The sequence below is a fragment of the Thunnus albacares genome, chromosome 12 (assembly GCF_914725855.1).
Source record: "Thunnus albacares chromosome 12, fThuAlb1.1, whole genome shotgun sequence".
NCBI lineage: Eukaryota > Metazoa > Chordata > Actinopteri > Scombriformes > Scombridae > Thunnus > Thunnus albacares.
The window spans coordinates 21112993-21139430 of record NC_058117.1 but is presented as its reverse complement, the minus strand read 5'-3'; the positions used below and the strand labels follow the sequence as shown (position 1 = coordinate 21139430).

Sequence of the window (26438 nt, the reverse complement as noted above, 5' to 3'; positions counted from 1 at the left end):
CTGATTGAAAATTGCAGGCTTGTAAATTCCTTACAGGCATAATTAGTCTCCAATTTTCAATCTTTTTTAATAAATAGTTAGGTTACATTAATAATTGGATGAATTAATGAACGTCATATATAATAACATATCAATCAGAGAGACCAAATCACTACTTTTACTTCAATATTTTAAGTACATTTTACTGCTAATATTTATGTACTATTGTTTAAGTCTGACCTTTCGTGCAGGACCTTTTATTTGTAATGGAGTTTTGTTGTATTGCTGTATTTGTACTTTTACTTCAGTAAAGGATCTGAGTACTTCTTCTACCGCTGCTTTTTACATCAGTATACTGTACGCCAATTTTATTTCCTAGGATGGCGATGTCATGGCCCGCCCTACTCTGCCTCTGATTGGATAGTACGCGTAGCCTTCGTTGGTTGGATTGGTTAGAATTGGGGTAAGAATATCAGGGTAAGCCAATCAGAGGCAGAGTAGGGCGAGTCATGACTTCACCATCCTAGGAAAACAAAACATCACATACTGTACATGCAGTTGGTTATTGTGGAGCACAATTCCGGAAGTTCTGTGTTTACAGCGGCTAGCTTCACAGCAGGCAGACACAGCTACTCTGGAGAGGAATGCGGCACTTGTAAGCACCACAATGTAAGTATATCCGTTATAGTAATATAATAATTAATGTAGTCACACGTACACTTTTCTGACAGTACTCCAGTGCTGTTAATTGTACGTTTTCACTGCACTGTCACCAACAGAGAGAGCCGGTGTTTATACAGCTCGTTAACAAGCTAAGCTAAGCTAGCTGTCTTCCGTCGCTTGAATAGCCTTTTAATTTGTTCGTATCCCTTCAATCTCGGATAAATTCATACGGTGTACTTGTAGTGCGAGTTTCATTTCGTGTTTGTGGCTTTGAGTTTTTTCTTTCATGCTGTTTTTACCGATGTTATCCCGCTGAAAAATGTCTCTGCCGCCTGCTTGTAAGTTCACACTAACGGCAGAATCGCTATTCAGCATCGTTTACAACTCTCACCGGTTTGTTATCGCCTGGAATCAGACGTTGTATTGTGTTAACCGTGTTTATTTAATAGATCAATCACATTAAATAAGATTTAAAGGGGTAAAAAGACAGATACTCGGTGGTGTAGCTGATCCCCAGTCCCTTTAATTGAGTCAGAGATAGCTGTTCCAGGGAAGGAGATGATGTCAGTAGGACTGGTATGCAGCTCTGACATCAGCCAAAAACTCTCTAAAAACTGCGTTGACTCGGGCCAAATAAGGAGGAAAAAAGCTCAGGTACATAAAGGTGAATTAAAGTATTTAGGTGGGAAATGATAACATACAGTTTAATGGCTGCAGTGGTGGAATGTAACTAAGTACATTTACTCTAGTACAGTGGTGGAAGAAGTTTTCAGATCTTTTACTTAAGTAAAAGTACCAATACAGCAATGTAAAAATCCGCCATTACAAGTAAAAGTCCTGCATGAAAAGTCCTACTTAACCAAAAGTACATAAGTATTAGCAGCAAAATGTACTTGTATTGTAAGTATTAAAGTAAAAGTACATTTCGTCCCTCTGACTGACTGATATATTATTATGTATGACATCATTAGATTATTAATAGTGATGCATCAGTGTGTAAGCAGCATGTTACTGTTTGAACTACTTTATATGCGGTTAGCTAGTTTAGTCCAGTGGTTCCCAACCTAGGGGTTGGGCCCCTCCAAAGGGTCACCAGATAAATCTGAGGGGTCGTGAGATGATTAATGGGAGATGAAAGAAGAAAAAACAAAGTTCTGATACACAAATCTTTTGTCAGTTTTTGGACTTTTTCCTCTAATCTTCATCTGAAAAGTAAAGCTGTCAAATAAATGTAGTGGAGTAGAAATTACAATATTTCCCTCTGAAATGTAGCAGAGTGGAAGTATAAAGTAGCATCAAATGGAAATACTCAAGTAAAGTACAAGTACCTCAAGATTGTACTTAAGTACAGGACTTGAATAAATGTACTTAGTTACTTTCCACCACTGCTCTAGCACTAGTACTTCTTCTACAACTACAACTACTGTTAAGTACAACAGTATGACAGTATTTCTATCTACACCTCTTCCTCTACTGAATGGCTGATACTCTGAGTTGTGTTGTTGACCAGATCTACTTTACCAACATGTTTTTTGTTTTGTTAACCGTGCTGTCTGTCATATCCATTGCCAGCTCCCGTTGGGTTTATACTTTTCTCTTTAACTTTTTCACTCCAGTAAAACTCAAAGCAACACCCCCATCATCATTCTGGTCAGCTCACCATGGCTGGCTTCAGGCAAGAGGATGTTGAGCTGTATTATGAGATGGGAGAGGAGCTGGGCAGGTACGTGCTGCATGTTTCTTGTCTTTTCCTCTTTTGATGAAACACATCTCATCACTTGCTCTAACATAGTTCTAGTTGTTCTGATCACTGCAGCTCAGCTCTAAATTTAAGTGTGAATTAGGGCTAAAATGATTAGTTGATTAATCAATCAGTCAATCGACAGAATGTTTTTATAGCGTTGTAAACTGAATATTTTGGGGTTTCGCTATTGATTGGACAAAAACAGACTTTTGAGGATGTCTTCTTAGGCTCTAGGGAATTGTCACAGACATTTTTTTCCATTTTTTTTCTCACTTTATAGACCGAACAACTAACAGATCAATAGAGAAAATAATGATCAGATTAATCGGTAATGAAAATAATCATTAGTTGCAGCCTTGGTGTGAATGCACCTGATTTATCCATCTCATTTTGAGATGGATAGAGACGCACATGTTCACATATGTAGTGTTGTGTGAATACAAATGCCTACATGACGGCACATAAATAATTTAGTATTTACAACCCAGACAGGTTTTTTTAAGGATGTTCCTGAAGAAAGGCCTCTTCAGCTGTCTGTTTTGAGTTGTATAGACGAGTACAAATATGTATTAAATATGTTTTTTCTGGTTATCAGTGCATGTAGTTTTCCACAAATTAAAACAAATGTGTATAATCAGATCACACCAAGCTACTGAAGATGCTTTTTCAGAGCCTAACTGATATATTGCAGATATATCTGTGTTTATGTCAACCGATGAATGACAGGAAATTGAAGAAACAAAATGCCAAAGATATGTTTTCAAACAGTGTCACCATTCTGTAGTTTTTCCACCAGAAATCAGTCTCAGGTGTATTTTTTTTAACTGCAAAATGTCCTGTCCAGTACATATTTTGGTCACAATTGTTTTTTTTTTTTATTGGTGCAAAACTACAGAATAGTAAAGACGTCACAGATGTGACAAAAGTGGAAACTTACACAATAACCAAGGACAGACAAAGGACAGGGATAACACACAAAATGTACTAAATTCTCTTACAAAATAGCAAAAACAAATTGGTTGCAATTGATAAAAAAAATCAACTCAAGGGAACCTTATGTAAATGGTTATTTATGCTTTGGCTTGTGTAAAGAAAATGAATATCGGTTGATGCATCATTCTGTTGTATAAGCCGATGTATCAGCCTCTAAAGTCCTGTATTGTTCAGGCTTTAATGTGTTTCAGATGCTTTCTGATGCCAGATACGAGCTGCAATCCCTCCAAAACTTTACATCTGAACGGGGCCAAAATATTTAAGCGTGTCAGCAACGTATTAAATATCTCTTTCCGTCCTATTACACTGAGCTCAATAGATAGTGAATGAGTCATCAAGTTTTAGCAGACTAAACCCAACTCTCAACTTTGGGTATTTTGTCTGCAGTAATGCAGTGAAAGCATGACATCACAGCCTCTCAATGTGCCTTTCCACCTCTGCTGTGGTGCGGCGAGGGCAAAGAAAAGTATGCAGACATTAAATAGATCAACATTAAATTCTCTTCAGTCACACTGTGAAATGTCGTCTCCTCCTCTGCACACTGGTCTTATTGTTCTCGTCAGTAATGTTATTTATTCATTTCTTTTTAAACCACAGACTGTAGTTTCCTGTTTGGTCTTTTTTTGGCAAAAAAACTGCACATATTTCCATTATCTTTATTTACAGTAATACAAAGTATTTCTATGTCAGCCATGTTCAGTGTTGCTTTCAGCAGCTTCAGTACCTCATATCACTTTTCAAGCTTGTCAAACTTACATTACCAATTATTCCTATAATTATTATTTTCATTAATTCGTCATTTATTCCAGTGGTTATCAACCTGGCAAAGAGTTTGTCAGTGCAGTGAGAACACTTCTACTTTTTTCCCCTTTAAATCAATTTGTTTCAAGTATTTTCATGATTCGAGTTTACAAGCCAACCGACCATCTTCTTTCTTATTTCACAATATAGACAATCAATTATAGAAAATTCTTGAAACAAGTTGATTTCTACTGGAAACAAGTTGAAATATTCTCACTGTCCTGGCAGATGTTTTTCACTTGTTTTAAGAAAATTAGTTTTTTATGATTTAATTATAGTGATAATTAAAGGGGTAAAGAAAATTATTTATGTTTAATTTGTCCTACTTTTATCAAATTTTTGCTTTTTTTTGTTGTGAAATAACTTTCACATCTTCAGGCCTCTTAAAATCCTTCAAATGAAACAATCTGGGAAAGTAAACTCAGTATTTGGTTGAACCACGTGTCTAAACTGAGTCCTGTGACGAAGATTCACATGTAGAAGTTTATTCTTTTTAAGGGGTCACAAGCCAAAAAGGTTGGGAAGCACTGATTTAGTCTATAAAATGGTAAAAGTATTGATCACTGTCCATCACAAGTCGCTGTAGGCTAAAGTGATTTCTTAATATAGTTAGTTAATGACATGAAGCTGGAAAAAAAACACAAAAAGTAAAGTAAACTGTGATGCAACAGTCAATGTTCATCTCATTTTTCCTTTCCTCCCTGCAGTGGACAGTTTGCTATCGTCCGTAAGTGTAAGGAGAAGAGCACGAGCATCGAGTACGCGGCCAAGTTCATCAAGAAGCGGAGGCTGTCGTCCAGTCGTCGGGGGGTGAGCCGCGAGGAGATCGAGCGAGAGGTCAACATCCTGCGGGAGATCCAGCACAGCAACATCATCACCCTGCACGACATCTTTGAAAACAAGACCGACGTGATCCTGATCCTGGAGCTGGTGTCCGGAGGAGAGCTGTTTGACTTTCTGGCCGAGAAGGAATCTCTGACCGAGGAGGAGGCCACGCAGTTTCTCAAACAGATCCTGGACGGCGTTCAGTATCTACACTCCAAACGCATCGCTCACTTTGACCTCAAGGTCAGTAAATCTGTGAGGCTCTGAGCCGACGGGCGTAGTTGACATGTTGGCGAGAGGTTCAGTGTAGGTGTTAAAATCATGCAGTGCTGTAAGTATCTGGCATGTATGTGCTCTGAATGTGGAGGGATGTACTGTACAGTACGGGGCAGCAACTATTTTCATCACTGATTGATTTCCTTTATTAATCGATTAGTCGTTTGCTGAAGAAAACATCAGAAAACATTGAAAAATGTCTAAGTGAGAAAATTAGAGCAGCAGTTCAAAAACCCCAAATGTTAAGTTTAGACAAAAAAAGCAGCCAATTATTATTTTTTTATTAATATTATTAATGGCTGATTAATTTTCTGTTGGATAAAGTATGAAGAACGAGACTCTATCAAGTGAGCCACAAGGAAGAGGGGCCAGGTCTTCCCAAAGTCATCTAGTTTGTCCCTCAGTGCAGTTTTGGGTCATTTTTGAAGTCTCACACAACATTGCAGTGCAGGGTGCGTGACGTTGGGAGTAAAAGAACATAAAAGTAAAGATACTCCAATAACCAAAATCCCAAACATTGAATAGTTCTCATCAAACGGTTTCACTATTCCTAACGTTTTAGTATATGGCTGATCTCTCTTCACCAGCAATGTAACCAGGGTCTCATAAGGCTTAAACAAAAGTTCCCACAGCTGTCAAGTAACGTTACCCAGTATGTGACGAGACATCAAGACTGACAGTATTTCAGCTGAACAATATTAGAAACGTTCACGGTACAGAACCTCTAAGAGGTTGTGTGAATGTCAGTCTATGATGAAGAGATAACCGGTGCACTTTCTGTTTCTTGGCTCTCTCTGAGTATTAAACAAAACCTTTCGTCCTTCTCTCGGTGATGTATTTCTATACTGTTATCATCTTTCAGCCTGAGAATATCATGCTGCTGGACAAGAACGTCCCCAACCCCAGGATCAAGCTGATCGATTTTGGGATCGCTCATCAGATTAAAGCAGGAAACGAGTTCAAGAACATCTTCGGAACGCCGGAGTTCGTCGGTGAGAACCTGCCGCTGCCTCCCAAATGTTCATTTCACACAGTAAACAGCTTTTTTTCTGCTAGCGTGTGCCCACGTTAAACGTTTGTAAATGGCGTGTTTCAGATCTCCACATCTGGCTTGAATTAAACGTTCATTCCTCTGTGCTTTACAGCGCCAGAAATAGTTAACTACGAGCCACTTGGACTGGAGGCGGACATGTGGTAAGATGTCAACGTGTTTGTTTATTTATTTCTTTTCCATCTAAAGCTTTATTCTGACCCGTGTGAGCGTTTCAACTCATGTCTGGCTTCCTCTCTTCTCTGCAGGAGCATCGGCGTAATCACATACATTCTGTGAGTAAAGTTGCAGAGACATTAAAGAAACATAAATCACTCCAGTCCTCTTTCATGTGTCATCTAAAGTAAATCTTTTTTTATCTGTGTTAGGTTGAGCGGTGCTTCTCCATTTCTGGGTGAGACCAAGCAGGAGACCCTGACTAACATCTCAGCTGTCAACTATGATTTCGATGAAGAGTATTTCAGCAACACCAGTGAGCTTGCCAAGGACTTCATACGACGTCTGTTGGTCAAGGATCCAAAGTAGGAAATATTTTCAGATTTTATGCCAAAAGTAAACAAACAAATGTCTGTCAGTCATTTTCTGACTTGTGACTTTTTTTTTCTTTTTTGCAGGAAGAGAATGACGATTGATGACAGTCTTGAACACCCCTGGATTAAGGTGGGTTTTTATATTGTATTTGTATCTCATGATGTGTTAACATTCATCTGCTTGTAATTATTTTTTTGCTTAGATTTTTATTATCACTATTACTATCTATCTCTCCATGTAGTGAGGTATTTACCAGTGTACCTGTCCTGAAATGGACATTGAAATTTAGAAACTGAACGACTGAGTCATGTACGCCCTGAAAATTTCAATAAACAAAACTTTGTGGGGGAAAAAAAACATTCAGCTGCTTGTTGCACCAGCTGAACCCGAGTTTGAGTGAAAAGTCAACACTAACTGCCATGTGTCACTTAAGTTTCTACTTTGTTCATTTTCACCATCTTTATGTATGCTATAACTTAACTTAGTCTGTATTTAGAATATTAATTATAATTATTATTATTATTAATATAAATGGGAGAGAAAGACCATTAACAAGTGATGAAAATGAACCTGACAACCTACAGTAGGCAGTTTTATTAAAATAGATGAAAATAGATGTGATCATGTGTGTTCATTTATCAAACGCTCCTTAGTCACACATGAATATGGCCATAAATGGTAAAAAACGTCAAGAAACGTAAATTTTAAGTTATCTGAAGTCTGTGTTGCAATCCATTTTTGTTAACTGCCGTAAAACTATGTGAACTGAAGTTGAACTCACACATCAGTAGAAAAGAGTAAAGTTAATACACAAGCAACAATATTCGTGCACCTTAAACTGACTCTCCTTTTTCTTTTATTATCAAATTACCATCCTCATTTCAGACCTTTTCACTTTTCCCTCTCCAGGTCATTAAGAGGAGGAACGTGCGCCAGGAAGACAGAGACCACAAGCCTGAGCGCCGGCGCCTGAAGACCACTCGTCTGAAGGAGTACACGATCAAGTCCCACTCCAGCATGCCACCCAACAACACCTACGTCAACTTCGAACGCTTCTCTCAGGTGCTCGAGGAGATCGCGGCGGCAGAGGAAGGCCTGAAGGATCTGGAGCGCAACCAGCGCTCGTGCCGGGAGGACGTAGCGGCTCTGCTGTCCATATACGAAGAGAAGGAGGGCTGGTACAAAGAGGAGAACCAAAGCATCTCCAGCGACCTGAGCCACATCCGCCAAGACCTGCAGCGCACCCAAACCCAGCGCAAGAAGAGCCAGGAGGAAGCCCGGCTCACCATGCAGGCCGCCAACATCCTCAAGCGCAAGTTTGGGCGCCTGGAGAACCGCTACGAGGTGCTGGCTGAGCAGGTGGCGTCCGAGGTCCGCTGGGTGGAGGAGCTGGTCAAGTCCATATCTGCAGAGAAGGGCGGCCTCAGCTCTGGCAGCATGCCCTGAGCCGGGCCGACCTCCCAACAAAAACATTTTCATTCTCAAGTACCCTCCTGCCCGTCTTCTCCGCGTGTGTGTGGAGTTTACGTGGGTCAGTTGTCATCATAAGCTACGCTGCTGCCCGTCGGGGAAAAATGTTCCACCTTTTTTTTATGTCACGCTTAAGAGAACCAGCAAGAAGCAGAGAGGCAATATATTGAACCCATTCCCCCATGAAAAGGCTCATCCTGTGTGTTTTTTTTTTTAATTAATTTATAATTTTCACCTTTTTAAGTACTGTAATTTGACATTTTTCATACATACTAGTGAACAAAATTCTTTTTAAACCATATTGGCAGCATTTATTTCTTTTAGCCTGATTTTTTTTTTTTTCCTGCAAAATAATGATTTTCCTTTATGCTGTAAAAGCCATAGACGTCTCCTCATATGCTCATGCCTCAGGTTAATCGGCCAGTTACGTGTGAAAGCTTCACGATATCCAGTTTAAAGTGTCAGGTTTGCACAGAATTCAGGGGTATTTATGTGTTTTGGTTACATATATTTCAGATTTGATTGCAGCTGACATTTAAAAAAAAATTCTCTGGATGCAATAAACATAAACCTACGGTGTAGAAGAAAGATTTAGGATTGTATAAACTCATCTTTGCAGTGCCTGTAAAACTGATCCGACCTTATTGCCTCTGCGAACACTCACCTGTCATCGAGTTAATGACATTTCTATCACATTGATATTGCTCAATGTCTTAAACTTTTGCACAGTAGCCTTGTTAACCAAATAGTGTGCATGGAAACTTCCTCTATATGCTGTAAATCTGTTAGTGTTTCTGTTTTCACTCCCATCTTTGCACACTTGAAACATTCCATCGATACGTTTTTACATCCAGACGACACATTCCCCATTTATAGCATAGACGGTATATTCTCTAGTATTTTTCAGTAGAAAAATGTACTCGTTTGCACTTAAATGATTATAGCAGTGTTCCAAAAATATATTTTAATCAGTCTCTTAGGTGTAAGCAAGAACTGTCTCCACTGGTTTCAAATAAAGTTACGACTGTAACCACGTTGTACTCGTGTTTTTGTTTTTGTGCTAATGGGAACTAATCTCACTTAATCTCTACTTTGTCTCATAATAAGATTATTATTTTAGGTTGGTGATCTGTCTCCTTTTAGCCTGTGATGACATGTAACTACATTCACTCAAGTACTGTACAATTTTGAGGTACTTGTACTTGATTATGACCATTTTAAGCTCTTTTATGCTTCTGCTAAATCATTTCAGAAGGAAATATTGTACTTTTTACTCCTCTACAATTGTTTAACAGTTGTTTGAAACATGATCAGTTTTTAAAATGTGATGCGTTGTTACAGATTAAACTGCTAACAGTATATAGGGTAGTAAAAATTAGCTCAACCTCGACCAGTAAGAACATCAAAATGCATCTGTAATGTTAATGCATCAGTCATAATTTACAATTTCATTTAGCAGATGAGAAGAATAGATTTAATAATAAATCTATTTAATTATATAACAATGATATGAACAATTTTTCTGCATGATGAATACTCTTACTTTTGATACAGTACTTAACTGTACATAAACTTTGATAATAACACCTCTGAACTTATACTGATGTAAGTATACGATATCTTTATATTCTCACATTGCTCCTGATACCTGAATGCTTCCTCCATCTCCTCCGTCAGTCTACGTAAGGTTGTATACAGGAAAAACAACAAACAAAACACTACTTTCACATCCGCAGTCATATGTTTGCTCAGAAATGTGATTGGGTCGCTTTGTTCTGAGTACAGCAGCAGGGGGGGCATAAAGTATAGTCCTAAAGCAAAAATACCCATGATGCCCTCTGGTGGTGGTTCTAGTTTGAATCTCTCACACTGAAAACCCAAAAGGCCTGAAAGTCTCCAGAAGGTTGAAACAAATTTCGGAAGGAAAGTCCGGTTGTTGTAAATGGATGAATAACATTTGCTGGGCTCTTGCTTGGCAGCTCAAGGCAGTTAAAGACAGTTGAACAAAGCTGTGGAGCTGCTTGAAGGTCAAAGAAGACGACTACCAAATAATCTGTATGCACAGCCAGATAAACATAATTGATGTTGGACCCCTGCAGACGCTCCACCTGTCACCAAGTTCCCATTAAATCCGATGCTACACATGGCAGATTGCCCAGAGACCAACATGTCCTTCTATGCTGGAATAAATACAAATATACAGTATATATATATATATATATAACTTAATTTAGGAATAGGAAACATAAGCACCGTATCAAGGACAATGAAATAATAAAGCTCTTAATGCTACATCTTGCCCAACAAAAACACAGGAATTAAGTAATAATGCAAGACACACTTCTTTTGTTGGTATCTTAAGTGTTTCAAATCTCTGTGAAGAGATGGAATAAAGACGCAGTTAAAGACGCAGCTCAGTCTGAACCTGACTGTTGACGCTCAGGATGAGTGATTTAAAAAAAAAAAAAAAAGGTTTTGAACTAATTCTGCTGAGAGGTTTATTTCTGCCGCAGCGACCTGACTCATATCTGTGCTTTGCCTCCTGCAGAACTGTACTTAAAGCAGTGCTTAGTCAGTTTAATGCCTGAACTTTAATCTATTTTACACATTTCAGATCAAATGACTTGTGCAATAGCAAAAGTAAATCCTGCCATTTAACTCAATAAAGTGTTTTTTCTTTACTCAAATGGAAAAAAAAACCTCCCACACAATAGCACACAACATTTTAATGCTTTTATTTGTATATTAATTATGGTAATAATAAATAATAAATAACCTTGTAATCAGTAAGCTTTTATAATTCATTACAACTGTTTGTTTACTGATGATATGTGTATCAAACTCCACCCCGTAGATAATAGGAAATCATCTGTAAACTTTGGGACTGTACAGCATCCTTTATGTGTAATAATGTAAATGTTAAGTTGTTCTCTTTGTTTACAAATGATACAAAGAATTCTCAAAAACCATTTTGAAACAAATGGATAACCGGAGCGAAACTGCTACAATCACTACGATGGTATGACTGAAAGAACTGCTCATCTTTGTGCTCAAATCTGCTGTAGGAGTTTGCGAACTTCACTCTGAAAGCTCCTTCTGTGCGATAAACGCAACATCTGGAACAGCTGGAGGTGTCGGGAGTGAAATCCTTGGCAGTGGTTTTGGCAGCGACTGCAGTCTGTGCATTCATGATTTCAGCTCGACGTGCTCCACTCCGCGTAGGTCCAAGGACAAACCCTAACAGAACACTGACATCACATTATTTAGACTAAAAGATGAGCAGTGCTTCCTCATCGTCTCTGCACAAGCGGAGAGTCAAACGTGTCTGTTTGTTCTGTTTTTCTTCATCTGTTCGTCCAGATCAACAGAAAGTATGAGTTTCAGTAGTTCATGCGTCCTTCAGAGAGTTAATGTGGGCACAGAGTTTCAATGCAGGTCCCAGTTTAAGGTTCATGGTGCTGACCAGGTGGTCCTCTGTGAGGAGGAGCAGAGCCTGTCCGTCTATTTCCTGCGAGCGAAACTCCTCGGCTACGTCCTGACCGCCTGAGGAGAAGAGAGAGGAGACTGAAATGTTTCTGCCAAATCAGAGTATTTAGTGTGCTGATATTTGTAAGATTGACCGTATCACTTTTTATACATGTATAAAGTTCATACAACAACATATACTGTATAACTAACTAAGTTTGTTTTAGCAGTGAACGCCACAATGGCTCAACAGAGGAAAAGGAGGAAAGTGCGCCACCTACAGACATTCAAACAAAAGAAATGACCTAAGAGGTAATGTTTTATTTAGTGTTTGATCAGATGTGAGAGGTTAAAAGTAAGAAAGTGCATTTGAGCTGCTGTACCAAGATTTGGCAAAAAATGTGGAGCTTATGACAAGCAGGAAATTGTTGTTGGTTTTCATGCTGAAAATCAACTAATATGTATTTTCACAGACACACAAAATATGTAAAAAATGTATTTTTACCATCACATTACATCATTAACTGGGGTTTGCAAAACTGTGACTGGAAAATCTTTAAGAGCTGCAGTTTTATATTTTTTTCCTAGAAGGTAACAGGAAATAAACTGAGAGTTATAACAGTACTGGGAACTGACTGATTACTAAAAGAACTCTAGACGAACACTTTATTGTAAAAACTCTCATACAGCTGCCTGTTTTACCTCAGAGGTCATTTTTCCACATGTACTCACACTTTTTTGTGAATTTTATAACCAAACAAGAACCTTCTGCAACTTCTCAGCTGCATATTTGCCCTGAGCCTGAGTTAATTTCATATTCTGATGCACAATATATCTTCTAATCTTAGAGATGAAAGTTACTAAAAGGTACCAAAGGCTCTAAAGACGTCGCACTCGTACCTGGCAGGGAGTTGATGTAAGAAAACACTTGTTCCACGTTCCACTGGGATGGACAGCCGACATCTTCCTCTCCATCAGAAACGCTGATTGTTTCGGTCATCCTCTGCTCATGCTCTCTCTCCCTCTCGCGCTCTCTCTCAGCCTGCTTCCTGAGCCTGGTCGTCATGGGAACGGGAGGTTCATCCTCCTCCTCCTCCTCCTCTTCCTCGTCCTCTCTCAGTGAGCTTTGCTGGATCTCCTCTGCGCCAAATGACCCGTTAGCCTGCAGAGCACAAAGACAATCAGAGAGATATCTTCAGTTTTTAAGCTAAGACTGTTGAAAAGTCAAGAAAATAATAATAATAAAAAAAATATCAGATAATATTTGGGTTCTTACCTGTTTAAAGCTTCACCAGACTGTATTTTGTTCCACAATTGATGTAATTGGTTTATCATTTTTAAGAAATAATGCATCACAAGATTTTCTCTATGTTGCATGGTGGGTAACGGTGGCTTATAGAGCTGCAAACCCTGAATTTAGTTTAATTAGTTTATTTATTTGCACAAGTAGCAAAACAGTAAAACATTAACAGATTAAAAATGGATTGCGCTGGTGAGTTTAAAAACCCCAGCTGGTCTTTTAAGAACATCACACTAAAAGTGAGAAAAAAACAAAAAACAGAAGCAGTAAATTAAAATAATTATGAAGCATATTAACACATTGTTTTCGCATTTAAATCAAATCAAAAATATATATTTTTCCTCTTCCCAGTAGTGCTATTTATACATTTAGATTGTTCTGGTGTGAGTTGCCGAGTTTCGGAGATATCGGCCATAGTGACGTCTGCCTTCTCAAAAACAGTGGAACACGAGAGGACACTCGGCTTGTGGTGCTCAAAGCGACAAAAAAATACATTTGAAAAACTCTACAGTAACGTCTCTTTCCAGAAATCACGACCTGGTTACTCAAGTTAAACCTTGTTGTGAACAGTTTGATGTAGGAACTATTTTCTTTCTACTGAACTACCATGAGTAGATGGTTAGCGGTGTAGTTCACTGGCATCCAGTTCCACTGTATTTAAGAGAAGGCAGATGGTCAATATCTCCAAAACTTGGCAACTCACACCAAAACAATCTAGATGGATAAAAAGCAGTACAAGTAAGAAGAAAAATATGTATTTTTGATTTTGGAGTGAACTGTCCCTTTAAAGGCTTTTCCACCTTAGAAAAAATGACATTACAAACATTAAATTATCGTAATTATGAGGTCAATCCTCATGAAAATTAGCAATTATATTTGGAAATGAATCAACATCAGCCTTCAAAAACATATTTTAATTAAACCTAATTAATTAATTGAACTGATTACATTTTGACAGAATGTGATTTGTGCGACTCGAACATTTATTCTTTTTTTAATTTATTAAGCAACTTAGCAAAATTTGTAGTGTTTTTTAAAATTATTTCATAAGACTTACCCATTTTTCCAGTTTTACAAGTCTGTAACTTTTATACCTTTTGCCATTTTAACCTACTTCATACCTGCTGTGTTTTATTTTAATATGTTTCTTTATTGTTTTATTCTGTACTCTATTCTTATTTTCCCCTCTTGTTATCTCATTATCTTATTTATCTTATTATATTTTATTGTTTCACTGTGCCATATAAATACTTTATGTCTAGTAGTAGTATAGTAGTATTCTATAATACCTCTGCATCCCTCTGTAGATATGAATACATTCTTAAACATTATTGTGCAGCAGATCAATAAAGCTGGAAAAAGATTAAAAACTTTGAAACAGTTGTCTTATTGTTGTCTGTTGAGTTGTTATAAAGTCTTATAGACATTAGAAAATGAGAACCTGAGGTCTCTTGTCTCTCTGAAACACTATGCTGTTATGTACAACTTTGAAAATTTCCTCCTGAGCGAAGAGTCTCCTCCACAGTTCACACAATGCTACATTTGAAGTTACTGTCAATCATAGTTTTTTCCCCAGAGAGCAGCTTTTAAACCCTGCAGCACTTGTGTATTTTCCTACATGCATCAGGTCAGTGATGCTAACTGACCTGTCTCAGAAAATGCTCTCTGGAGGCTCCGTTGACTCTGCTGGGAGGTCGTCCTCTCCTGCCCGTGGGCCTGTGACCCCAGCGACCTGCTCTCAGCATGGTGATACGTTTAGTGCAGCTCACACTGAACCTAAACAGAGAGGATCACAAACTATCAGATCAGCTTCATACACTACATTTCCTCCAACGCGGACGATCAAATGCGTATCGTGTTGATATCGCAGTCACCATATCAATCTTGAAGCCCGAAAAACGCCCTCGGAGATTTATAAGTGCAGACAGATATTTGCCATTTCATATTGGGCTCTGACAGTCTGCATCTGGGCTTAAAGCTGTCCTGTCTGATGCCTGCATGGAGGCGCAGAGAGAAACCTGGGAGTGATTATACGCTTGAGACTTTTTCTTATAAACCAAATGTAGCTCGATGGAATCCAGATGTCAGATGACGTGTCTCACCACCACAGAAACAGACAGCATTTTAGTTTACTTGTGTGGCAGGGAAACTAAACATAATCTTCATCTTTAGTTCTTTTTCACTCTGCATTTGGTAACAACCAGTGTTTTGATGTAAGCAGCTCCTCCGTACTTTACAGTAATGTGTGTTGATCAGGGGGAATCAGAGAGTTACTCATTCTTTCCCCGTACTTTCCAAGACAGTGAGGTGTATCGAAACCAAAGTGACAAACTTACATAGAAACCTCCCTGAAATACCTGTAAGGCAGCATCAGAGTTGTGTTTTTACATGACATTGATCCAACATTTGTTAGAAAATCAGTTCGATTCAATTCAAAATTAATTAATTTATCCTTAAAGGAACAATTTGAGTAAAGCGAATATGCAAACACAAATACACACAAGCAGTTCATTCACATATAAAACAATCAAAACATTTTAATTATGATAATGTAATTAAAAAAATTATAATGGCAATGGTCAATATGTTACTGCCTGACATCACAAAGGCACATTATGTAAAAAACAATGCAAAACATGTTTATAAATCTATACACAAGTTAAACTGTGAGCATCTGCGACTGTTCAAAAGTTTAATGGCTGCTGAAATAAAACCAAATCCCTGATGTCATTAGCTTCAAGTAGTCATAAAATACATTTGTGCGGTCTTTGATAATTATTCATGCCTTTTTGAGGACTTAAGTTCGGTACTGAGCTGTGCAATTGATCGTTATGTTGTTATGTAATTTTAAGTCTGATGTTAACAACACCTTGTAATATATTCTTGACCTTGTTTTAAAGGATGTTCTGGTGTTATTCTATATTTTTCTGCTCATCAAAAGACCAAAATCAACAATATGTTAGCCTATCAATACTTCCCTACTGTGTCTGTATCACTCAGTCAATATCAGTTTTTGGTTTTAGTCTTGTTGAAGATAAAAACTATAGAACATTGCCAGCCTTATCCTTGAACATCAAATAAACACTGAAACAACAGTACTGCAGGATTAAATACTTGTAAGTAGATCAGAATAACAGTCTTTTCTCCTTAAATTGTAAAACAGTGAGGCTGCAGGTTTCAATATCAAGAAAAATAACCGATACGTTTGCATCAATTAAAATATGATGTTATCTATAATGTAGTTGTATAGAGATTGTACCCTGTACATTATTTCAGAGAACAAAGACTGATGCTTGATGTTATCTGTAAACCTTCTGAGAACCAGAAATATGTTCATCAAAGCTGGATTAGTGAGCAATTTATTTACCTTCTGACGCACGTCATAGAGCAGAATCGTTTGGATCGTAGAAACGTGTGAGCGTAACCTCTGCTCCCACAGAACTCGCACTGCAGCACACCTGACGTGCTCTCCCCCAACGCTGCAATGTCACAGGACCAGCTGTTAGTCACACATGTGTACACACACACACACACACACAGTCACAGGGACCTCACCATCTGCTGCAGGACCATTGTTCTCCATCTCAGAGTCGGTGGAATCTGACTGGTCAGCATCCAGAGGACTGTCCTCTGCTGCTGCGTCCCCATTGGTCTGTATCTCCTGGGACTCGGGAAGTGAGGCCTGCTGGTCTGCTAACAGTGAAGAAGGGCCCACCTGCATAGACAAGTGAACCGCCAAACTTTACATACTGATGAATAAATACTGTATAATAATAATAATAATAATAATAATAATAATAATAATAATAATAATAATAATAATAATAATAATAATAATAATAATAATAATAATAATAATAATAATAATTCTTAAAACAATGTTTACAGAGTGCTTTACATACAATAAAACTAAAGACGACAATGATGTAAAATGACCACAATTAGATAAATAATAGCACTGAATAATAGAAAAATAGAAAATGATAATGATAATTTATTATATTTATCACATAGCGGCTGGTTCTTGGTCTGTCAGACCTTGAGAGGAGGTGCACCTACTAATATTTGGTCAAAATGTACAAACAGGTACTGATGATGAAAGAAAAAAAGATATTATTATTATTATTGTAATATATGTCGTGTTTTTACTATCGACCATGAAATCCTCATAAATCGCCTTGTGAGCTGGGTTGGCCTCTCAGAATATGTTTTAAACCGGTTCCGGACAAACATTACAGCAAAGATATTTTTCATTAGTCTTGGAGAACATGTTTTAGAGAATTATGACATAACCTCTTCCCTTGCTGAGCGATGGAGCTGCATCAGGCCTTTGCTATTCTCATTATATATGCTTCCACCAGGTGATGTCATTAAGAGCACAATGTTAGCTTTTACAGCTATGCTGACGATACACAATTATACACATATCTGTTGAACCAAGTGATCCAGATGCTTTAAACTACCTGACTGCCCATCTGTCTGCAATCAATAAATGGATGAATAATATATTTTTAATTAAATGAGGAGAAGACAGAAATTTTATTAATTGGCCCCAAAGCAAAAAGAGATCAGCGCTTTAAAAGACCTGGCAACCTGACTCCCTCGATCAAACAAGAGTTAACAAACCTAACAGTCAATTTAGGCTTTGATTTGAGCTTTAAGTCCCATTTAAACAAAGTGACCAAAACAGCATTCTTTCATCTCAGAAATATTGCCAAAGTTCGACCATTCCTAACTCAGCAAGATGCCGAAAGACTAATTCATGCTTTTATCTCAAGTAGGTTGGACTACTGCAATGCACTTTTCATGGGTCTTCCTAGAAAGTCCATTGACAGATTACAGCTTATTCAGAACTCTGCGGCTAGACTGCTAACAAAAACAAAAAAGAGAGAACACATCACTCCAGTCTTGGCTTGACTACACTAGCTCTGTGTCTTCCAAAATCGATTTTAAAGTCCTTCAACTTGTTTATAAATCTCTCAATGGCTTAGGGCCGACCTTCATCACAGACTCCCTGTTGCTTTATGTTCCTTCATGAGCCTTTAGATCTTCTACTGCAGACTTGGTAGATACCCATAACCCTATCCAAAAGAAAATTCAGCTTTCTTCAATCACTGTTTTTCTTGTCTGCCTCCTTTTAATCTACGTATGTTTTCTGTTGTACTTAATGTCTGTCTTTTGCTTTTTATCTCTGTAATGTATGGCACTTTGAGCTGCATTTTGTATGAAAGGTGCTATACAAATAAAGTTATTATTATTTATTATTATTATTTATTATTTACTATATTGTTTTTTATCTTATATCTGTGATACTAAACACGCCCCAGCTAATATTTTGTGGTGATGTGTTGTAAGGAGTTTGGTGTATATCTACGTAGTGATTTCCCCAGATTTACAGAATGACTTGCAACAACCCACAGAGGAAAGTTCAGTTTCAGATTTTAAATGTAGGCTGTAGTAAATACATCAGAATAATAAAGGTAATTTTTTCCAGTCAAGAGGAAGTGATAAGTACACTGAGGCTACAGTCGGTGATTGGACTAAATGAGATACAGAAGAATAAAATATGGCAAATTGGGGAAGAGTTGATGGACTAGAATTGGTATCTCAGCCAAACTTGTAGAGGATGACAAAGTAAGGATACTAAAAAATCCCTGTTCTTTTATTCTGATCAATCTCTAACCAAAATTAGACAGTAAAGCTGCTCTAATCAATATTTTTATACTAATATGTATGTAAGTTATCAATCAGACTCTGCAGCTCTCCTCAGCTTGACAGGGAGTTTTAGTGTCTTTCAGCTTATTGTTTTTGTTTCATTGCCTGTAACTTTACTGTTTTGGTTCAGTCTCATCAGCGTTGTTTCCAGCAACAGATCCAATTGTTTTCAGTGAAAAAGCTCTGACAAATTCACTATAAACAACCTGCCCAGCACCAAATCGCAGACAGACAAAGTTAGCAACTAGCTGGCAAACATAGTGAAGCATTTAGCAGCTGAAGAGTCAGATATTTTCCTCAGGAGTTGGTGGAGACCAAAAACAGAGCTTAAAGGAGAGTGAATATTGGACACAAACACAACTCCAAATGAAAGCTAATGTCTGACTGATGTGTAAATACTCAACTTTTTGCTAATGTTTGCCATATAAGTTTTAAAACATAATAAAATAATATATATTATAACATAATCTTGTGGGATGCTGTGGATAGGAAGCGCTGTATCGCTCCTGATGAGTAGGTTGGCATCCTGCATGATGTCCGCCTTTGTCTGACGTTCACTGGTGCCCTGAGAGACTGCTACTGTCGCACCTCCAGTTGACGTACCGGGAACGGCTCCAGGCCCTCTTGGATGATGAATCCCTCAACGAGGTGCGTAAGGATCTGGGTTGTAAGTATCCTGTCAGGGCTCCCTGGGAGGCTGGCTGGGGTGGAGGGGGGCTGGCTGGGGCCTCTTACCGCAGCTGGCAGGATGGCAGGAGGTAGAGGAGGAGGCGGAGGGTTGCTGCTGTTGCTGCCACTGCTGGTGGTGAGCTGGGAGGGCGCTTCCACCTGCGGTGACCTGACCGCTGAGTGGCTGGACAAGACGGAGGATGAACTCATCACTGTGGGACAATAGGAGGCATAAAAAATGAGGAGAGTGCGTAGAGTTAGAAAGGGCTGCAATGTATTCTTTTCTATTTTATTCTATTAGTATCATATTTCACCTGCACCGTTCTGCTTAGGAGACACAATGAGAGGTGCAGGGGTCTTGTCTTTGTGTGGACTTGGAGAACGTTCCTCTTTTCTCTCCTCTGAGCTCAGTCCATTCACTCTGCATGTGTTCCCCGACTGAAATTCAGACCACAACAAACCCTCCATCAAACCAACACATACTAAAATAAAGCTATGCTCATAAAGCTTTACTGGAGCACATGGCGACTTACTGATGATGTTTCGTTACGCCTCACTGGATGCACTTTCAGATCAACAGCCACTGTCTGAGGAGGGGGGAGGTTCTGGTAAGGCATCTGCACCAGGGCCTCTGCTACAGGCAGCTCCCGCTCCGTCAGCAGCACCTGGCCCGACTGGACGGCCAAAGCCTGGACTGAATGCAGGGACAGCCTCTGGAGGGAGGCTGGAGGGTTCTGGGGCAGCCTGGGCAGAACCAGAGGCGGAGGGGGAGGCGGAGGCTGGTTCTGCACTTGTGGGAATGAGGTCCGACGCTGGGGAGCAGCCACCAGAGGAGGAGGCTGAGGCTGAACGGTGGCAGCTGGGAGTGAAATCTGAGCTGATGATGCAAACACGCTGGTGACAGAGGGAGAAGAAGAAGAGGACGAGGTTTGGGGGTCACTGCTGGGTGTGTGTGGCTGGGCGCTGGTCAGTCTTTTCACCGAAAGAGGAAGAGTGTTGGAGTTGGTCTCTTGGGGCGCCACTCTGAGGGCGATGGGCTGGAGCTGTCTGTGGTTGGGAGCGGCTGCTGTGGCCTGCTGGAGGATGAGCTGGTGATGAGCCACTCGCTGACCTGGTGGACAGGACAGCTGCTGCTTGACGAGAGCGTGGGTCTGCACCGGAGAGTAGGCTGCAGGGAGGGCGGTGTGTAGAAAGACATGAGGAGCAAAAACTAACCAGCGACACAAAACAAGTATCATAAGTAAAAATGTCTGCTGTGAAAAAGGCCTGTGGAACGAAAGGCTGAAAAAGGTAAATATCACAGAGAATATTACAGCTAGCATGCAACTTAAGATGGATACTAATTTAGAAAGATGGTCTTGTGTAATAATGTGCTTTATATGTTCAAATGTATTATGAGTCTGGATACAAACTAGGTGGGTTTAATGAATTGTTTGTCAGGTGGATCAAAATATATACATATTTAAGTCTAGAAATGTGCAGATAATAATAATAATAAGTTACATTTATACATTCTTTTTAATATATTCATATGATTCATACACACCTTTGTTTATAACTTGATATTTCCCTCTTTCACGCATATAAAACAGCAAAATATTAACCAACGTGTGGGAGTCACAGACTGTCTGTACTCTCAATTAAAGTTCTAAAAACAAACTAACCTGGCAAAAAATTATTGGCCATACTTTGTGAAGCATTATTAAAGAAAATGTAATAATAAAGCCAACATATTCTGGATAACATGCAGCTCAAAGATTTATATTTTGCATTAGGCCATAAAAGGAATAGTTTGTCTTGATGTTCATGCCAAATTTGTCTGTAAAATATCTATTTTTATTTAAAGTCAATGGAAGCATTTACTTTGTAAGAGCTGAAAGATGATCTGGAAGGTAGCACGCTGCTGTCGGAGATGACATATCAACAGAGAACACCTACCAGCAGTAATATATAACAAACGAACATGTGTCTCACTTTTAAATGTAAAATTATCTTAAAATCTTAAAATACATGGGATTTCAAGTGAAATACCCTTTAAACACCAGTATTTGAACACAGTAACTCACCTGGGGCTATAATCTGGGTTCCAGAGGCCAGCCGAGTGATATCGGTCGGCCCTGTTTCTGTCGAGGAGTCAGTCAGGTGGTTGGCCTTCAGCGCACAGATTGACGTCTTGGACAGAGACGCGGTCGGAGCCAGAGTTTGAGCTTGTGACTGGGCGGATGGCTTTAAGATGACACTGTGGGCTGTGGCCAGAGCTCCAGGCAAATGTGCACGCAGAGCCAGATTCTGCACCTGCATATACGCAAAAAGAAAGTCACTCACACTGTTTATTAAGGGTTGTGAAATTTAACAGCCCCTCTCTATCATATCCTTAATCCATTCATGCAATTGTGTTAATGGTTCGATTTATATGCAAAAACCTGATCTCATTTTACCTCTCACTTCTATATTTATCACATATCTCTACGACTGAAGCATGTAATACTGCAGGCTCCTGGCATGCATGGATTATTATCATGCCTGGAAAAGTTTGTACCTGAGAGGAGGTAGGTAAAGAGGAGCAGGAGGTGACAGCAGGGAGGTCTGATTGAACTGCAGCCACAGTGGCTGCGGGAGTTAGAATGAGCTGATGGAAGAAAAGCAGAAAGCAGAGAAGAGAGAGAAGAGAGAGAGAGACAGGTGGCGAGTTGTTTAGGAAGCAGGGAATGGCGTGTCATCAGGAAAAAAAAGACACACATGCAGTAAAAAAGTAATTGTAAATATGAAAGTTTGTACCATCTGAGTGCGAAGGTACATCTGAGCTTGATTACAGTTGGCCGGTCTGTTCCCCAGGAGCATTGCCTGCTGGGATATGGTGGTCGCAGCAGCAGTGGAGTTGGATGCCTGGGTGCGGCCAATCAGCTGGGCTGTTACTGGAGATGCTGGTAAAGTGATCTGGATTCAGGGTGGCAAGATGAAGAGAGTGTAAAAAAAAGAAAGATGCTGAGGTTGATATTTATGCTCTGAGTGCGTCGGATTGATGCGAGTTGGTGACAAGAACACTCACAGAGTTTTGGGAAACACCAGAAGGAGGATGAACCAAACTGCCACTGGATGAAGAAGGTGACTGCCTCTGACAGACTGAAGCCTGGGAAACATTGGAAACACATTACACCCCTCCTCGCCTCCTCTCTCTCTCACACATACTCTGTCATTCATGTTAAAATGTCTCGTCATGCGTGCACTACCACATGACACACGCACACACACACACACACATGCCATCTGACCTGCTGTATGGTGGCCAGACTCTGCAGATGTGGTGTGTGCTGGTGCTGCTGCAGGGCTGCCGTCTGCAGCATGAGGTGCTGCTGCTGGGCTGCGTACATCTGATGGAGATACTGCGCCGCCATGCTCTGAGGTCTGTGGATGGCGTGCTGGATCACCTGTTGGATCACATCACAAACACATCAAGCTCTTTACAAAGGAATGAAAATAATGACAAATGACATTAGTGAGGAGAGAGCGGAGAGGTGGCGTGCAGCAAAGGTTCCCTGACATACTAAACATTGTGATATGAGCGTTGTCATTATTTTGTAGTACTTGGTTTTGGTTGTTGGTGATGTTGTGATATTATAGTACATGATATGGAGCGCTGTGCTGTTTGATGTCTGTCTTTAACTGTAATGTCCTTTGTTGATGTTTTGTTTATCTGACAATCGCCATGGATACACATGGAATTTCCAAAAGGATAATAAGTTAAACTAAACTCAAACCACAGTTGTTGTCACATGGTTTGGCGTGCTAAACCTCTGAGCTACCAGAATGTCCCACAAATGGAAATTTTAGAACATTTTCTATTTAATTTTGGGAAATAAATGTAATTATCTGATGTTGCTGAGTGAATGTTTTCAGATTTATTTCCAAGGACTTGTGGTATTTAAAGCTCTTGTAAAAGAACGAAACTGGTAACTGGATTTCACTCTTGTGTTACTCTTTTGTATGAAGTCATATTTTTAAAATAAAAGACAACTTCTGTTGGAATGATACATAATACATTTGAAAACAATGCTCATAGAAGTTCAGAGGACTGTCTATTTCCTGGACTGCCTGTTTTTCATATTGCAATATTCCACTATTTCAGAATGTGTCAGTCAATGCTCTTAGAAGTTCATGGGGCAATCTATTACCTCACCAGTCAAGGGAAGCAATTCATGAAGAAGTCTGTGCTGTCTATTACCTGGACTATACCTTCCTGTTAAATGAAATATCTGCAGATGTACAGGTACTGTCTATTAACTGCACTGCCTTCCTGTTATATGAAATAATGCATGCAAAGGTCCCCGGTATTGTCTATTATCAGCAGTACCTTCCTATTAAATAAAATAATGCATCCAAAAGGTCCTGGGTACTGTCTATCACCTGGACTACCTGCCTGTTAAATAAAATAATGCATACAAAGGCTCTGGGTACTGTCCATAACCCGGACTGCCTGCCTGTTAAATAAAATAATGCATGCAGAGGTCCTGGGTATTGTCTATCACATGGACTGCCTGCCTGTTAAATAAAATAATGCATGCAGAGGTCCTGGGTACTGTCTATCACATGGACTGCCTGCCTGTTAAATAAAATAATGCATGCAGAGGTCCTGGGTACTGTCTATCACATGGACTGCCTGCCTGTTAAAGAAAATAATGCATGCAGAGGTCCCGGGTACTGTCTATCACCTGGACTGCCTGCCTGTCGGGGGGGATGATGCTGAGCGACGTAGAGGGCGCCTGGGTGCACGTGGTGCTGCCGGAGCTGACTGTTGCCATGGTGACTGCAGCTGATGTGGTGGGGGTGATGGTCGCTACAGTCCTATTAGTCTCCGACTGCTGCTTGTCTCCTGGGCTCTGTCGATCCATCTCCCGGGTCTCACTGATTCAGTAACGGGAAAACTGTGGAGATTATAAAAGACATTAATTAACAGGAGGTCTTTAAATAAATCAGCACTATCTTTGACTGAATCAGGGTCTGTAAGGTTACAGCTGGTTTCTATCAAGATTTCAGTCAGTCTAGAAAAGCTCCAGCTGGACCTTTAAATGGGCAAATTAATAGATTTTGTTCTAATATGAAACAAAACAAACACAGTTCATATTATTGAGCAGGCATGAGGTTTTATTATGTACTAAAAATCAGATTATTTACCTGTAAATATTTGAATAAACCCATAAAACTTTGAGGACATTTCTTGGTTGGAGAAAACAAACCGTTCATATTATTTCGGGCATGAATGATTGATTGCTTCTTTGATCTTGTTAAAAAATGTTTTGACTAATTTGACAGATTTCACTACATTCCTATCTAGTCAAATTGCAGGATCGTTTGTTATGGTGAAAAAAATACATGTTTGTCTATTAAAAGAAAACCTGGTGACATTCATTACAACTGAGTTCAAACTTGTTATTCCAAGGAGGAAATAGAAAATGAGCATGAATTAAAATAAATATAAAACACACACCCAAATACGGTATAAGACATAAATAAAGAAGACAATCCACGCACTTCTTTCTTTCATTATTTCGTCATCAGTAACTCTTTATAAATAAGTAATGTTGTGAACTTTGTCTGAGGCAGTTGAATAATGAAAATGTAAGTAAACACACCACAAGTCGTCAATAGTAAACAGACACTTGTGAAAATTCCGTTATGAGCCCCAGATGTAAAATTACATTTTTTCTTTTTTAAATCAATGGTTGTAAATGTTACACTGTGCCTGTCAAACATCTGTAAAGAGACAAATATCAGACAGATGTGCTCCTGTGCTGGACCGGGGTTTTCTTTCAAATGCTGTTTAGGATTAAATCCAGATGAATATGAGGAAAAAATATTTTATCAATAAGGATTTAATAATTCCAAAGAGCCTTTAAATGGTAAAAATCGATCCAGTCTTTCATTATGACAAATATTGGTGGTTTATGCGCGTATGGCAGCTTGAATATTAATTGCTTTTTGCTGCAGAGGCGGTTGTGTCCAATTAAAAACAAGGATATTTTCGATAAACCCTGAACGATCATAAAAATCAATCCTGGCTTTCAAATGGGCTGCCCCTTAATTTAGGAACCTTCGGAGGAAAACATTCAACAAATGTGGATTTCATTCCCAGTCTGTCTGTCTGTCTGTCTGTCTGTCAGCCTCTCATCGTTCAGGCTGCGCTGTTTGCATGCACAATCATTCATCTCTCATCGGCGTTACCTGCCTGGTATTGATAGACATGAGCCATCAGGAACTGACCATACCCCGGCACACTGTCCCAGTCATGAAGCCTACTGATGCGTCAGTAGGTTACTGTCTAAAATGGAGATAGTAAAAAAAAAAAAAAAAAAAAAAAAAAATCAGTCGATACACAGGAGGCAATGGCTATAAAAAGCCTTGACACAGCACCGCTCGCAGTGCGGGAGGACCTTCCACAGCTGGAGAAGTCAGCTGCGCTCAGTGCAGGGAGAGTCCCGGGGTTGCAGGACGGCCCCAAAAAAAACGTTTTTACCTGGCTTTTGTTTTTGGTTACCTCATCTACAGCTTCTGTTATGACGGTTTCTCACGTAAAGTTGTAAATATTCCCGAAAAAAGAGGACAGAGAATATGTAGGTGTGAAAGGAAATCCCCGAGACTGCAAACAAAAAATGTAAGACACAAACCTGACCTCATTCAGGTCACTGTCAGTGATTGTATATGCAACCTCTTCGTGCTTTGATTTTGTCTTTATATGTCTTATTTATTTATTTACTGTCTCTCTGTAATGGAGCCTCCCAGTTAAAGTATTTCACACGACTGTACTTGTATAACCGGAGTGACAATAAACATCTTGGATCTTGAATCTCACTAACTAGCAGCATTTCCTGTGTACGTCTGAAATATTCAGCAGCACTATGTTTCACTCTGCAGATACAAAGTCCTTTCATAGATGGATAACATAAAGGAAAACTATACCA

General features: G+C 39.3%; 2 protein-coding genes across 3 annotated transcripts; one reads left to right on the top strand and one right to left on the bottom strand.

The window, feature by feature from the left end:
* Positions 1 to 544: 544 nt before the first annotated feature.
* dapk3 (death-associated protein kinase 3) lies at positions 545 to 9363 on the top strand. The gene is made up of 9 exons (XM_044368560.1): positions 545 to 648; positions 2259 to 2365; positions 4888 to 5248; positions 6144 to 6273; positions 6427 to 6475; positions 6581 to 6607; positions 6701 to 6853; positions 6947 to 6992; positions 7773 to 9363. Exons 2-9 carry the CDS (start codon positions 2304 to 2306, stop codon positions 8307 to 8309), a joined length of 1365 nt encoding a protein of 454 aa, XP_044224495.1. The 5' UTR covers positions 545 to 648; positions 2259 to 2303; the 3' UTR covers positions 8310 to 9363.
* Positions 9364 to 11076: 1713 nt separating this feature from the next.
* phc3 (polyhomeotic homolog 3 (Drosophila)) lies at positions 11077 to 25791 on the bottom strand. 2 transcript variants are annotated; one of them, XM_044369475.1, is made up of 15 exons: positions 25706 to 25791; positions 24192 to 24404; positions 22755 to 22910; positions 22532 to 22612; positions 22261 to 22419; positions 22022 to 22111; positions 21549 to 21777; positions 20016 to 20650; positions 19797 to 19920; positions 19417 to 19694; positions 16654 to 16813; positions 16466 to 16577; positions 14745 to 14874; positions 12699 to 12960; positions 11077 to 11876 (listed from the first exon to the last, which is right to left on the bottom strand). In XM_044369475.1, exons 2-15 carry the CDS (start codon positions 24369 to 24371, stop codon positions 11722 to 11724), a joined length of 2751 nt encoding a protein of 916 aa, XP_044225410.1. In that variant the 5' UTR covers positions 24372 to 24404; positions 25706 to 25791; the 3' UTR covers positions 11077 to 11721. The 2 variants fall into 2 exon arrangements, with proteins under 2 accessions (XP_044225410.1, XP_044225411.1); XM_044369476.1 differs by lacking the exon at positions 22022 to 22111.
* Between the last annotated feature and the right edge of the window lie 647 nt (positions 25792 to 26438).